Consider the following 16,229-nt stretch of genomic DNA (forward strand, 5'->3'; position numbering starts at 1 on the left):
GTTTTTGTTAACTGACAATGAGGGGAAACCCTTGAAAGCGCTCTTAAAATTGAAAAACAATAATCATAAGGTAAGAGACATTATTGAATTCTGTACTGTTGGTGGAAAACTGTGTTATATACTTTTGTCTTTGACATAATTGGTACAGAGGAGAATATGGACAAATACAATAACAAATATATATTTACGGTAAATTAGGAAGTTTCATTATACTTGCCCCAGGTGATTTTCTTGTAAACTACGTGCAATATAAAAAAATGACCTAAACAAAAGTTATTCAGATTGGAGGGGACACCTCAAGGTTAAAATGATTTTTTCAAATAGAATGATATATTTTTGACCCCATCAATGAAAAGAGCTGAAAATTTTACATTGAAATATGCAGTCACACAAATGATCTTGGACCTTTTTTGAAGGTCACATGGCTAACGAGTTACACGTTTTTGAAGGTCATGCAATACTCTTATATTTACTTTACAATAATCTGAATATTTATATTCACTTAACAAACTATGGGAGAGAGCAATAAAAATGACCTTACACTATCATATAACACTATCTCAGGTGGTTAACCATATGACCTTTAAAAAAGGTCCAAGGTCATATGAGTGACTACATATTTCAATGTAAAATTTTCTGCTTTTTTCAGTGATGGGTTCAAAAATAGATCATTCCGTTTGAAAAATACATTTCATCCAAAATACATAAATTACATTATATTCCATTACATACAATCATCAAAATACATCCATTTGAAACAAGGTCAATGCCTAGTTCAGGGTCAAATACAAGGTCACTACAAGGTGTCCTTCAATATGAGTAACTTCTGTGTAGACCATATTTTTGTATTGTGTGTAGTTTACGAAAAAATTGCCTGGGGCGATTAAATGAAACGCCCTGAAAAAAGGTCCAAAGTCATATTGTGACCATACATTTCAATGAAAACTGTTTTGCTCTTTTCATTTGTGGGGTCAAAAATATGTCATTCCATTTGAAAAAAATATATTAACCTTGAAATAAAAGTCGAGATCAAATACAAGGTCATGATGAGTTGTCCCCCTCCAATCTGAGTAACCTTTTTTTAGGTCATTTTTTTGTATTGTGTGTATTTTATGAGAAAATGCCTGGGGCATTTAAAATGAAACGCCTGTATATATATATATATATAAAGTGTTATATAAATCATCCAGAATGAAATTTCTTTCAAACTTCCAAAAATTCTTCCTATGAAAATTTTTTACATTTTTTCTTGGTTTTTGAAATTTTTTACTAAAATATATTCCTAGTAAAATTCACAAATGAAAACGTTTTGCAAGTTGGAGGAAAGAAAATTCTATTTAGTTTCAACAAAAAAACAAAGTATGAAAAACAGAAAAATGGAGATAATGAGCTGCTATTATAGTAGCACAAATTGGATTTTCTTAGTTTTATTTGAAATATATAGATAACATTATAATTTAAAGCAATTTTAATTTTATACGTAGCGTACTATAGGAAGCATTTACTATGAATAATTACGTTTTACTTAGCTACAAAAATTTTGAAACAAAAAAATTGTCTATTAAATCGCTAATATCTGGAGAATAAGTAATCCAATATTGATAACTGAGATACTAAAATAAGATTCAATCTGTTTTCTGTAATTCATATTCTGTAATTATTTCTACAGAAGGTGATTTAGTTAGTGACTCATAATAAGTTGGGTGATCTAAAATAATAATATATAAGGTTTGATAAAAGGATATGCAGAATTTTAGTTTTTCTCAAAACATATTTATTTATTCATTAGTATTGATTTTGTCACCATCAAATTGCTTCTTTTCAGATATAACACATTTGTGCCAACGATTTCCAATTTTCAAAGCACTCTGGAACGCAATTTCTGGTATGGCATTTAGTTCCTTCAACAATTCTGTCTTTAGCTTTTCAGTGTCGGCAAAACATTGCCTTTCATGGTTCTTTCCAGCTTGGGGAATAGGATGAAGTCACAGCGGGCTCGCTTATCTGTTGAATTGTGTATTGTATGATAGTAACTAAACTATTTACTGTTAAACCAGACTTCCTCTGGTGGCATATATAAAAGTTAGTGTCAGTGAGCAATATTAATTCTGTTATTGCTCTTAATACACTTAATTTATTGACTAAGACTCAGTTTACAAATAAATTTCCTGTTACTGATTAAAACTTCATATATACATTATGACTCTTTGTTCTGCATTTGTGTGTTACTTTGTTATGTGACTTGTGATTTATGCATTTATTTTGTCTTGTACTGGGTGGGCAGGAAGTATCTTTACATTGTAATAAATTCAGCTTAATTGGGCTCTACTGCTCATTTCTGATATCATTCACTGCTGCTGGAAAAACTGGTGAGGATAAGCTGTGGTAGGGATAATCCGTTATGTTCATTCTATGGTGGGATGACCTTAGCCATAGTCAAGTGTGGATGATGGTGGATACGAGTGAGTTCACTGTTAAAGAGTGTTTTTTAGTTTCCGTGTGAGTCTACAAACATCCACACACTGCTAAAACATTGGAGAACATAATGAATGCACTTCTTTGTGCATTTTAGGTAATTGTTGCCATCATGGCAAATGTTATTGACGTGGGAAAAGAAGACTATTGGAACAGGAAGTGTTTTTGATGTATCATGGAGTGGGAGGCCGAGCACTCGAGCTGAGACGTGTGCTGCTGTGGAGGCATTGATTCAACGATAACTGATGAAATCAATGTGCAAATGTTCTGCAGAATTTGGCATTGCAAGATCGACAGTGCGAGTCCATATACGGAAGGATTTGAAAGCTAAATGTTTTTTCTGGCCACATGTTAATGAGCTGTGTGAGAATGACCTTGATCAACATTTTATGCATGTTATTTATTGTTTGAACACTTTCCAAGATTAAACAATAAAAAAAAATCTTGTTCTCAGACGAGTGTCTCAGGCAATTGATCGAATATCTTGTAACCAAAATATTTTATTCTGGGCGAAAGACAATCCTCTCCTTTTTAAGTAAATTAACACCATCTGCTTCATGTTATGATTTGGGTTGGGATGACAATTTGAGTTATTGGCTCTATTACCTTGGCAGCAAGAAGCCCTGATCTCAGCTAACCTGGCAATGCACTTTGGGGTTTAGGAAAAGAAGAGATCCAAAAATGTAAATATATCTACATGGAGCAGTTTCAAAATGCTATTCAGTCAGTATTGAAATGATCAACCTAGACATGCTGTTACAAATGAACAACCAGACAAGGACATATACAGCTGTGCTCTGAACATGGTGGAACCCATAGCTGTTTTAGATGCATAGAAGGTAAGCTGCACCTATCTTAATAATTTTATAATTAATGTAAAGGAACTTCTTGCCGAATTCGTATATAATTTGATTAATATCACTATTTATCTTTTATCATTATTATTTTTTTCTTTTTTGATTACAGGCAATGTTGTAAAAGAACTTGAAGAAAATTTAAATATGATTGAAGAAATTAATGGTTACTTAAAAATTGTTAGATCCTTTCCTATTGTGTCACTTAACTTCTTAAAAAAGTTAAGAATAATACATGGCAACTTTTTGGAAAATAATAAGTAAGTATTAGTTTTTATTTTACCATTATTATTATTATTTATTTATAAATACGTGTAAAGACCTAATGGTTTGGTTGAGGAAGTGCTATTTCACTTACAAATCATTTACAATATATAAATCACTAGAGTTGTAATTGGTAAGAATGTCTTATTGTTACCTCCTTTAATACAATTCCATCATGCAACATGATTCTAAAACTTGCTTTATTATCCTTTTCCCATTCCCATTAATTTATAATTTCTGTAGTAAATATTTAGTTCTCTATCTAAAAACTTTTTGTGCCTGAATTGAATTTAATATAAAATTTTACTAAAATAAATTTATAATAGTGCAACCTACAATTCGAATTTTCTCTAAGTTCATCTTATGTTTTCATTTTAAGTTTGTAATTATGAGGGTCATTTAATAATTAAACAAACATTTTTAGTGAAGGAAATGCTTAATGCAGGCAATTGAAACTTTTATAAGTGATAGTTGGCAACCTTGCAAAGAATGTTAGTCAGCTGTTCGATTAATATTTACATAAAAATAACCTCTGAAGTCTTAGTTGCGATGCTATATGTGCTTGAAGAAAGTACTTTTGAAGAACAGTGATCTGTGATCCGATTTTTACTTTTAGAAAGTGTACAACTGTCATAAATATTCTCTTGAATGGACAAACAATATGGCAGTAGTTGGATGAACTGTGCAAATTTTTATGTATGGGTGGAAAAGTTTAAAAGTGGCTGCAAAAGCATGACTGATGAGCACTGCTCCAGGCATCTGGTAACAGTGTCAATCTTGGTGTTAGATTCTCGTATTGATTCACTTATCCAAGAAGACCGATGAAATACAATTCAACAAAATGCTGAAAATATAAAATGTTGAGCAAGAGTTGGCACAACTCATTCTAGCATTCAAAACTAACTGAACTACCATAAAACTTGTGCAAGGTGGGTTCCCAGAGAGCTTACCATTCATTACCAAGCCAAGAGATTTCGCATTTGCACTGAACTCAAAATCATTTCAATAATGAACGTGATGCATTTTTGGACAAGATTTTAACTTGTGATGAAACTTGGATACATCATTTTGAGCTGGAATCCAAAAGTCAAAGCATGCAGTGGAAACACCCTGAATTGTCTGTCCATAAGAAATTCAAAACGCAACCATTGGCTGGTTGTTAACCATATTTTGGAGTGCCCATGGTCTGATTTTCTGTGATTATTTGGAGGAGCAATGCATTATCAACAGCCTATACTACTCAGCCATGATTGAGAACATAGTCAACATTGAAGAGGATGTCGATGGCAGAGGAAAGGCGTGCTTCTTCTTCAAGACAACGCTCGGACTTCATACGGCACAACTGATGCTGTTAACTATTGGAGAAGTGGGTTGGGAGCTCCTACCTCATCCTCCTTACAGCTGTGACTTTTGCCCCTTCGGATTTTATCTGTTTGATCCAATGAAAGAAGCTTTGTGTGTCATCAAGTTGAATGACAACAAAGAGGTAAAAAAAGAAAGTACAAAACTGGTTTTGAGATCAAGGTAATGAATTCTTCGTTGAGGGGATAAGAAGACTCATGAAAAGATGGGACAAGTGCAGTGAAGTTGGTGGGGATTATGTGGAACAGTAAACAAAAAGATTGTATTTACTTAATAAACCATTTTTACTGTGCAGCTGTTTGTATAATTATTGAATGACCCTCATATAATATTTTTCTTTTTCTATTTTATTATTTTCAGTGCCATTATTGTTAGCTATTAAGTATTTCTAAATTAATTTCTAAGTATTTTATTTGTGTGTTTGTTAATTTTTCTGCTATATTAATTATCATTGAATTTCCATTTCTGAAAACCTTGATATATTCAGTGAATTCAATCCTATTGAATGATTAATTTATAATATTAATGTATGAATTTCAGGCATAAAATGTTTAATTGGATTTTTATTTGATATACAATCATAAATTTACTACCATATTTTTATTTAATTTCTAAGATCTGATTTTTTTTTATTTATTTTGAATTTGTTTTGAAAACAATTTGAAATTTACCTGCAACTGGTAAGGTGACATCAAAATGACAGTGCCCATCTGGTTGCTATGTGATTACCCCCACCCTTGATCACATAATGAAGTGTGCTTTGCAGTAGGTGGTTCTTCTTTGGTTGTATTTAGATTGTGTCTCCCATGCGATGAGAGTTTTTATTGTGTCTTTTTTTTCTCAATCGAGTATCTGATGTCAGACTGACGTGCTCACCATTTATGTAATAATTTCCTTTCTAAAATGATCAAATAATACAGATTTTTGCTTAAATATAAATTTCTTTGCATCTAGTTGTTTCAATTTTATTAGCAAATCATATTTATCTTTTTCACTGTAAAACTGAACATGAATGATCAGAATTTTGAAGAAGCAATTTTTTGCAAACTGGATGGATGGGAAAGTGAGAATATGGACATTGATGAACCAATTACAGGTCTAAATAGGGAGAAAGGTGAAAATGGTAATCAAGAATGGGTTACAGTTGGAAATCAAGCGGTAGTTGCTGTAGGAAATGTGGAATAGGCTGTTGATCGGAATGAATGTATGATATAGTTTCTGAGGTCGATTTTTCAGGAGGTGGTGAAAATGAAGGGATTGATAAACTTGGGGATGTAGATGAAAACATTTATCTGAGTAAATCCAATTTTAGATGGTCTAAAGTAGAACTGAGAAGAAGTAAATGTCTGAGTTACGGCACATAATACATTACGAATTGGTAACAGATGTAATATTTGAAATGAAAGTGTAGTTGGAGTATGGAATAAAGTATTTTCTGATGATATTTTACATATTATTACGGAGTGGACAAACAAAAAACTGCCTTCTTTGAGAACAAGATACAAAAATCCAAATATTATTGCACTGAATGACAGTGATATTGTTGAATTAAAGCACTTATAGGAATACTGCTTCGTACAGCAATATACAAATGTAACCGCGAAAGCATCGACTCAATTCTTTCTACTGATGGAACAAGTTGAGAAATCTTTTGATTAGTAATATCAGAAAAGTTACTCACTGTTCTAAGATTTGACAATTCTGAAACAAGAGTTCAGAGAAAAACCATTTACAAAGCAGCTTTGTTTACAGAAGTATTTATGTTATTATTGTTAACTGTCAGTGCATTTACTCCATCGGTTAAAATGCTTGCGAAGATGAAATGTTAGTCCTGTTCCAAGGCAGATGTGTGTTCAAATTGTTTATGCCAAAAAACCAAATAAATATGGACTAAAATGATGTGTATTACAGCCTTGCAAACTAGTTATTTATATAATGCGCACATTTACAGTGGTAAGGGTTCTGATGGAATTGGATTGTCAGAAGAAAACAAATTTTCCAAACCAATACAGTCTGCAATATGACTGGCAAAACCCCTTTATGGCTCAAATAGAAACATTACTGGGGACAATTGGTTTTCATCAACTGACTTGGTCGAAAAACTGGGAGGTAAAGGGCTAACATATGTTGGCACCCTAAATAAAAGAAGATGAGAAATTCCAGCTGAATTTCTCCCTGACAAAAAATAAAAAATTGGGGAAAGTTTATATGGCTTTACTAAACAAATGACCTTGATTTCTTATGTACCAAAACATAACAGAGCAGTAACACATATTAGTTCTATCATCATAATAAAGGTGATGACCATGTAAATAATAAGCCTGAGATTATATCCTACTATTATGCTACAAAAATGGGGTTGATGGCTTAGACAATATGTGTAATAATTACTCTTGTATCCGGCATATAAACAGGTGGCTAATGGTTTTGTTCTACAGATTAATAGATATTTTTGCAGAGAATTCTTATATCGCTTACCAGTAGAAAGACATACAGTATTATAACAGATGCTTTGACTATCTCAAAGTAGTAGCAATAAAATTAGTTTCTGCCCATGCAGTGTGAAGATTTTATAATAAAAGAATTTCTCAAGATATATGAATTTCATTAAAAAGAATTTTTAAATTGCAAGAAGAATCTGAGGTACTTTAAACAACTTCCAGAAGGCTGCAAGACGAAAGACATGCAATATCTGCCCTGCAAAAAAGAAGAAACGGACATCGTATTTGTGCTATGAATGTTAAAATCCTGCATGTTTAGACTGTCTGAAAAAGATTTGCACTAACTGCTATGAAGACTAAACTACAACTTTTTTTTATTTCAGTTTTTTTTAAATTTTATTACTTATTGTTATTATTATTATCATATTACATTCATCTGTATTTTTATATAATATTAATAAAATAAACTGTATGCTTTCAAATCTAAATAAAATGAACAAAGCAAAATAAAAATCAACTCAAAATTTTTTATTTTTTGGTTTTCCTACTTTAGGATTCCAAGACCAAATTCCCCAGATTTGCAACCATGCGATTCTTTTTGTCAGAAATTCCTTTGAAACTACAGACAATCATCTAACAATGGAAAAGTAAAAGCTGTAAATCAGAATGATTTCAGCCGCCAATTACCTAGTTATCATATTTTCTAGTAGAAACCACCTTTATATCCTTCTAAGAATATATATAAAGGTACTAACCCCTAGAATGGAAACTTATTCATGTAGGATCTCATTTAATGGGTTAATTATTTCAAACTATGAAGTATTTTTTCATATTAATTATATTGCACTTTAATAAATGTTGTTCAAATTGTATTCCAGGCTTTATCTTAGTTGTATTGTAAATTCGTGTACTTTAGGGCTGTTTACGCCGTTTGCGTAAAGTCGTTTTATTCCATTGAATTCAAGGTTATGGTCGAGTCTTGTAGTTTACAGGCTTGGTAATTTTATTTTGCATTTTTTGTAAGGCTTATCTATATGTATTTTTAAATAGGTTGTTGGGTTTATTTTCGATATCATTTCTCTCAGGCTCCAGCTTGACTGACTGTTGCATCATCATATTGGCGTTAGCTTATTTCTATCACGCATTATTTTATTGCTGTTTAGTCTTATTATATATATTATTCTTAAGTGTTTTTTTATTCTTAACCAATTTCAATATTGTCATAGTTCCTAGAAGTCTATTTCTCTTCTTCTGCCCTGATGTCATTTCTTCAACTTGCGTATTCAGAAATTATTTTATCAATCTTACGTAATTCTTTAGTGGTCTGCTTGCTTGTAAATTATTTTTATTATGTCTTCGTTCCTGAATTCCACATGTTTTCTCTAATCGTTCTCATACTAACACTTAGACACTACTCTTGTTGTCAACACACACACACTCTTCTGTCCATTGCTTTGTTCGCTTCCCCTACTTCTCACCACGCCAGTTTGTCATTCTAGTCCTGACTTTCACGCTGTGCGGATCCTGGTCCTCCAGAGTTGGAGGACCAGGATTCGATGTTCTCTTTCGCTCGTATAATGTTAATACTTTCTTCGTCTTCATAAACGTTGTGGTATTTCTCTGTCAAAATATTCTCTAGTTCTACTCGTCAGTTTTTGTGATTTCACAGTTTTCTATGTTCGTCCAGCCTCGTTTCTTTGTTAAGTTATTCTTCAAATTCACTATATTACCTCTCTGTTGAAAGTATTTCAATCACTACATACTGCCAATTCTATTGACGCCAAATCTTCTCGAGCTGCTGATTACATTTTCATAGATGCAGAATCTCTCCAAACTCGTTGCTATATTTTTGAGACACCAATCCTGCTCAACCTCTAAACCACGTCTCACCCCTGCATTCCTGATACACCACTGCAGACTACGCCCAGGATTACTGGATGTATTCATTTACCTTCATTCACGAGTTCGTCTCTTGCTAATTTTTGTGTGCTACAGGCAAGTTCAATTTTCATTATTTATTACGTTAAACAGTTATTTTTTCATTAAAATTTGTGGAACATTCAGTTCATCGTACCTTATGCATTTTCAATCTCAAGTTTGGTTTAAAAACCATTTATTCACTTATGTGCAGTCACTACATGTGACTTATATAAGGTTGTGTCATTGTTCAGCTGCAACATATTTTACGTGCTTAATTATTTCAATTTGTTGTTATTGTAATTAACTCTATAATTTGTAACTTGTTAATCGCTGAGATTATTTCTTTTCTGATCATGAACTGTATTCATATTACTTCTCTTAAATTAACCTAAAGCAAATTACTCCTGATGTGCAGTTATGTTTTAGGACTTCTTTGTAATTTTATATTTTCAAGAAAGCTTGAACTCTACTTATATGTTTACTTATTTCAATTTGATTATTGTAATTAACTTTTTTGTACTAGAATATTATTGTGGCCTTTTTTCTACACTAAACTAGAATTGCTAGTTTTAATTATTTAGTGCTAAGTTTGATGATGTTCATAAATTAGAAAAGGCCAGTGCCAATTAAGATCTACTGTAATTTATTTTTCTAAGTTAATGACATTTGTTCATTGCTAATTTTTTCAATATTACAGCATATGTCAGTAATGCAATAGTTTGCCAGTCATACTATGTTTATTGATGTTTTGTTTTTCTAAGTATATAATTGTAAATCACATTTAATATTATTATTACTGATATGCTGATTTCAGTTGATATTCTTATGTATCATTAAGTTATGTTAATTTCATAATTTCTTTTTAGTTTTTAAGGTTATGATTTAACATAAGTTCAATTGTTTTCTTTCTCATTAAAGTCCAATTTCTTTTGGCAAATACGAGCTGTGTTTTTTGTTAACTTTACCCAACAAGGGCTGTAAATCAGTAATGATATACAGCCAACCACTCAAATTGTATATAATCTTTTACTTCCTTGTTGGAATTTGGCTTTGGATCCTACATTATTGTATATTTATATAAATTCATGAAACCGCTGTTATTGCTTATCTTTGTTGATGGTGAACATTCAATCACTACCCTTTGTTTTGACCAGAACATATATTGGTAGAATCCCAGTTTCTGTGAGTCGTATGAAAGTTGCTCCAAACATTAGGTGGTATAGCGAAACCCCTCAGTCCCTCAGTTACTGTATAAAAGTATTTTACTGTATTAAAAAGTGGTTTAAATTATTAATGTTTTAAGGAGCTTTTTTCACTTGATGATAACTAATATTAAAAATTTACTTAAAAGTGATGTAAAAAGTAACAAAAAATTAAGGCGTGTCAAAATCATGTCACCTCACCATTTGTGTCTGTGAAATGTCACCTCACCAACTAAAGGTTAAATCTGTTGTTTTTGTATATACTACTTCTGTAGTTTTTATCTTTATTATTTTGTTTAGCTAAAGTTTAATTTGTTTTAATTTTTAATCATTCCTTATTATGTATAATATTTGTGTTATTTGTTAATTGTTATGTCACTTCTATTAACGTGGATGATTATAGTTTTTTATGCTTATATATTTATGTTAAATACCAGTGTTATTAATACAGGGTGATTCAAAGAAACGGGAAATTTAAAAAATTTCCTTTGTTCAAAAATTTGTTCATTAAATAATGTTAATGAACAATTTTTTTTAGAAAATGAATTTTATTTCATGTAATTGTACAAAAGTTGCCATTTTAGGATACATACATTTTAGTTTATTTTTTAAAGATGACATCTTCCAGGTGACCTCCTCTTCTACGTAAACACTCACGAAGTCTCTTCGTTAAATTGTTCATAGTTTGACGTAACATCTCATCTGGAATTTCCGCAATTGCTTCTCGGATCTTTGCCTTCAGTTCTTCCGTTGTAGCAGGTCTACTGTGGAACACTTTGCTTTTAAGATGACCCCACAAAAAGTAATTGCAAGCTGAGAGATCAGGCGATCTGGGAGGCTATCTAATGTCACCATTTCGTGAAATGACACGTTGTCCAAACAATCGGCATACAGCTGCCATCGATATTCGTGCAGTATGTGATGTTGCTCCATCTTGTTGAAACCAGGCTGTGTTAAGAATTAGTGGAAATCTCTTTTGTTGTTCCACAACAAAGGTTTCAAGCATGGCTACGTAACGAGCCGACGTCACTGTAATCACAAGATCGTTGTCATCCTCAAAAAAATAAGGGCCTACAACACCGTAAGATGACATAGCACACCGCACGGTCACTTTCTGGGTGTGCAACGGACGCTGGTGTAGCTGCGTAGGATTTTCTTGAGCCCAGTATCTGAAATTTTGCTCGTTACCAAATCCACTGAGATGGAAATGCACTTCGTCTGACATCCACAGTTTGTGAACAAATTCTTCGTTACCATTTATCTTCTGAAGCATTACATTACAGAATTATGCTCGCACAATTGCATCGTTCGGTTTCAGTTCCTGAACGATCTGCAACTTGTATGGATGGTATTGCAAGTCCTTCACTAACATTCTTCGAACACTTGAACTATACAATTGTAAAGATGCTGAGAGACGACGGATTGACCGATGTGGACTTCGTGTGACAGCATCTTGTAAAGCTTGAACATTCTGTGGTGTATGGACGGTTCGCTGAAGGCCTGGAGGTTTCTTCTTCATTGCCGAACCAGTTTCCTCAAAATTAGATATCCATGTTTTAATTGCATGTGCTGATGGAACACGGTCGTGCCGTCCCAGATTAAAATGACAGCGAAATTCTCTACGCGCTCCCTCCACACTGTCATTGTTTTTGTAAAACGCTTTGATAGCAAATGCACGTTGCGCACCACTCCAAGGATCCATGACAACTAAATGGCAGGTTAGGTTAGAGAGGCTGGCGCCACTTATCAAGTGGTACCAATCGCCCACGGCTACCTACACAACTTTCAAAATTTCCCGTTTATTTGAATCAACCTGTATTTAAGTTATATGTTCAGATAGTATATAGTTATTTTTTTTTTAATTTCAAGTATGAATTATAGATTTTAGTTGTGTAAATTTAGTTTCTTTATTATTAAATGTTCATCTTTGATATTAATAATTTAGTTATTAGTCTAACTTGAGATTTATCTAAATTATAAACTTGAGATATTAATAATAATAATAAATTTAAATTGTTAGAACATTTTTAGGAAAACAATGCATTACATTATGTGGTTTATTTGTTATAAATATTAATTTATGTAGTTTTTCTTGTACTCAAGTAGTTACTGTTTTAAATCATTTTTTATTTTTAGGAATGCATTGGTTGTTTTGGATAATCAGAATTTAGTAGAGCTTTGGGATTTTGAGACAAGAAATATTTCTTTAGAAATCAGAAATGGAAAACTTTTTTTCCATTTTAATCCAAAGCTTTGTATCTATAAAATTGAAAGTTTAAGGAAGCATGCCAATTTGTTGCCGTTTAGTGAAATGGAGGTAGCATCTAACTCAAATGGGGATAAAGTTGCTTGTAAGTATTATTAACTTTTTCAACTCTTCCTGTCTTCTTATTTCTTGAAAATCAAAACCAGAAGTGGGGGGGTGGGAGGATTTGAGACGATTTTCCAAGAGCTACTAATGTATCGGTTGTATAGATTCTTACTTATATTTTTGCTTGTGCATTATTAATGAAATTATATTATCATTGATGAATAAATTCATCAATCATTCATATAATTTTTTAATAAATTCTTTTTTCATCATCAAATTTCTCATCTTTCTTAAAATTATCAGTAATATGTATACTTAATTTTAATCTTACAGTAATATTCTTGTGTAAAGTATAATGTCATCTTTTGGGGTTCCATCAAAAAGTCAGATACAAAAGATTTAAGATCCATCAGATTTAAGATACAATAATGGGCTGTCAGATCATTATTTGACATTCACAAGTTTGATTATTATAAACCTATGCAGTAATTCCTTGCTATTGACGGTTGCCTCTTCCAATTTTCTAAAGAATGAATTTTACACTATAACTGCAAATTAATAAAAAAAAATTAACATTTAGTACAGTACTTATCAAATGTTTTGTTGTTACTATACTACTTTTATAACTTGAAAACAATATCTTCATCTGCATTTGGAAAGAGGTTATCAGCATAGCAGGATAATAATTTAATAATAAACATAACATTTATTTTAATAATAGTAGTAAATAATAGATTTACCTGACGTTTATGTCATGTGTATTTTTTGTGAAAAATTGTTATTTTAATTGTACCCTAATTATGATGATAAAGAAAATATGGATACCACCAGCCACTGCTCTGTTGATGTTACCAATCTTGGTGCCAGTCCCGACTCATCTGCAAACTACAGCAGTTGGCATGTGGGCTACTTATGTCTTTTTCTCAAGTTCAGTATGTACAGTGAAAATAACCAAACAGCAAGTCTTAGTTGTGATATTGAGCATATACATTTGGTTTGTATGTGGTTTTAGTAAGTTCCAAGACATGTGTCATGGTTATTGTTTTTTTTTGTTGTTGTTACAAAGTCTTCGGTGTTTATTAAACAAAAATGTCCAAAGTGAACAACAAAAAGAAAAGAAAAAAAATGTATACCTTCTTGATAAACTGAAAACTGGTGAAAGCATAGCTTCAGTAGCAAAACTGTTTTAACATTAATCAATCAATTGTTCACTATAAAAAGAAAAGTAAAGAAAGATATGGGCAAGTGTAATGATAAGTTCTTCTCAATCAGCTAAAGTTCTGTCTGTGTGTTGTTCCAAAAACATTGAAAAAGCTTTTAATTTATGGATCAAAGATCAAATGCGAAAAAAGGGTACTTTTCAGTTCACTTCTTATCTAAGAAAAAGGACAATTATTATACGACCACTTTTTTAAATTTGAGAATGAAACTAGGACCAGTGCATTTACATTTTATACTAGCACAGGCTTGCTTGAAAAGTCAAGAAATGATTTTCCCTGCACAATGTTAGCATAGTATGTTCATTTCCAGAACAACTGCATAACCTCATATCCTGCAATAGGATATTATAATATCCTGCAAGAGGATATTTAGCAGATCAAGTTTTTAAAACAGATGAAACAGGCTTATGTTGAGGATGCCTTCATGAACCTTTCTACCAAAAAAGGAAAAGTCCACTCCCGGTTTAAAAAATCTAAAGATTGTTTGACAGTCCTATTTTACTGCAATAATAGTGGTGACTTCATGCTGAAACCAACTATTGTTTGCAAATCGTTATCCAAGGATGTTGAAAAGTAAAGACAAAAAATCATTTACCGGTTTTATGGAAATCAAATAAAAAAGCACGGGTAACAGCATCTTTTTTTATTGAGTGGTTTCTTTTTTTTGTGAAACATGTTGAACTTTATCTGAAAACAAAGTTTTTGCCACTTAAAGTTCTTCTTTTAATTGATAATGCTCCAATACATCTAGAAGTAAAAGTTATGAATCCTATTGTAGAAGTGTTATTTCTGCCACCAAACACGTCAGCTGTGATTCAGTCTTTGGATCAAGGGATCATTGCTGGTTTCAAAGTCTTTTATCTGTGATGATGGATTTATAAATGAAACAGATGTGGATAATTCATTAACTGTGTCAGTGGTGGTAAAATTATACCATTGCAGGTTGCATTGCAATTATTAAGGAGTCAGTTGATAAAATTAAACCATCAGTGATCAATGCATGCTGGCAGAATCTGTGGTCTGACATTGCTAAGAAAAAAATGAAAACTGAAAAACGAAAGAAAACAAAACTGCTGATAAAACTGTGAACAATATTGTACAAATAGCACATAAAATTCAAAGTGAAGGTTTAAATCAAATTGATAGTTCAGATGTTCAGGAGCTGATACACTGTGACAAGGAAGAGCTCACAGAAAAAGAATATGAAGAACTGGAAACACAGCCTTTACCTACTCTGGAAGATGAAGGCAAAAATAAAGAAGTTACAAGTGAATTACTAAACTTAAAATCTGTAAATGAAATTTTTGTCTAGCCACGCAACTAATTATAAAAGTTTCTGAAACGGACCCTTTTCAAGAGTAGTCAGTAAATTTTAAATGACAGGTTGAAGCACCATATTGTGAATTGTGTAAAGAAAAAATTAAAAACAAACAAAAATTACTAGTTTTTTTTTTTGAAGAATAAATAAGTTAACATAGGCCTACATTATGTGGTTAAAAGATTCTGTTCTTAGTTAGTGTTTAGTGTTAACAGTTTTATACATACTGTGCCTAAGTTTTTCATTGTTCAAAATAACATGACTTGAATAAAAATACAATACTGTACGTAAATAAAACATATTTATTATAGCTACACTTATTCATAAGCATGTAATACAACGTCTGTTCAGAAAATAGTCTAACTTTATTTTTTTAATCTTTATTATTAATTATAAAAATTATTGGCCCTTGTACCCTTCAAAGTACTCCCCTTCCCTATTCACAGACTTTTCCAGTGGTGTTTTCACTTCGCCGAAGTGTTCCTGTATAGCTTCATTTGAAATGGCCTTTAAGGTCTGTAACGAATTTGCTTTGTCATCAACAGTTTCATAATCGCATCCTTTCATCAATGATTTTAATTTCAGAAACAAGGAAAAATTGCAAGGAGCCAGGTATGAGTAGGGTGGCTGAGGGTGGACAGTCATCTGATTTTTCGCACAAAACTGATAAATTGACTAAGCTAAGTGTCCAGGCGCATTGTCTTGGTAAAGGAACCATGAGTTGTCTCATCAGAGCTCTGTTCTCTTTGCAGATTTTTTCATGTAACTGTTGTAAAACATCTTGACAGTATGCACAGTTCACTATTCCACCTTGAGGCAAGAATTTAAAATGACTAATTCCATTAAAATAAAAAAAAAAACT

The 16,229-nt window shown here is 32.0% G+C and overlaps 1 protein-coding gene across 1 annotated transcript in view; it reads left to right on the top strand.

Moving 5' to 3' along the window:
* LOC142322189 (insulin-like receptor) overlaps nucleotides 1-16,229 on the top strand; it is a 374,309-nt gene that overhangs the window by 316,939 nt on the left and 41,141 nt on the right. Inside the window, exons 9-10 of the mRNA XM_075360979.1 lie at nucleotides 3,442-3,589; nucleotides 12,655-12,869. Coding sequence (XP_075217094.1) covers nucleotides 3,442-3,589; nucleotides 12,655-12,869 — 363 coding nt within the window. The remainder of the gene's footprint in view (nucleotides 1-3,441; nucleotides 3,590-12,654; nucleotides 12,870-16,229) is intronic.

Source organism: Lycorma delicatula, chromosome 3, assembly GCF_047948215.1.
Source record: "Lycorma delicatula isolate Av1 chromosome 3, ASM4794821v1, whole genome shotgun sequence".
Classification (NCBI taxonomy): Eukaryota; Metazoa; Arthropoda; class Insecta; order Hemiptera; family Fulgoridae; genus Lycorma; species Lycorma delicatula.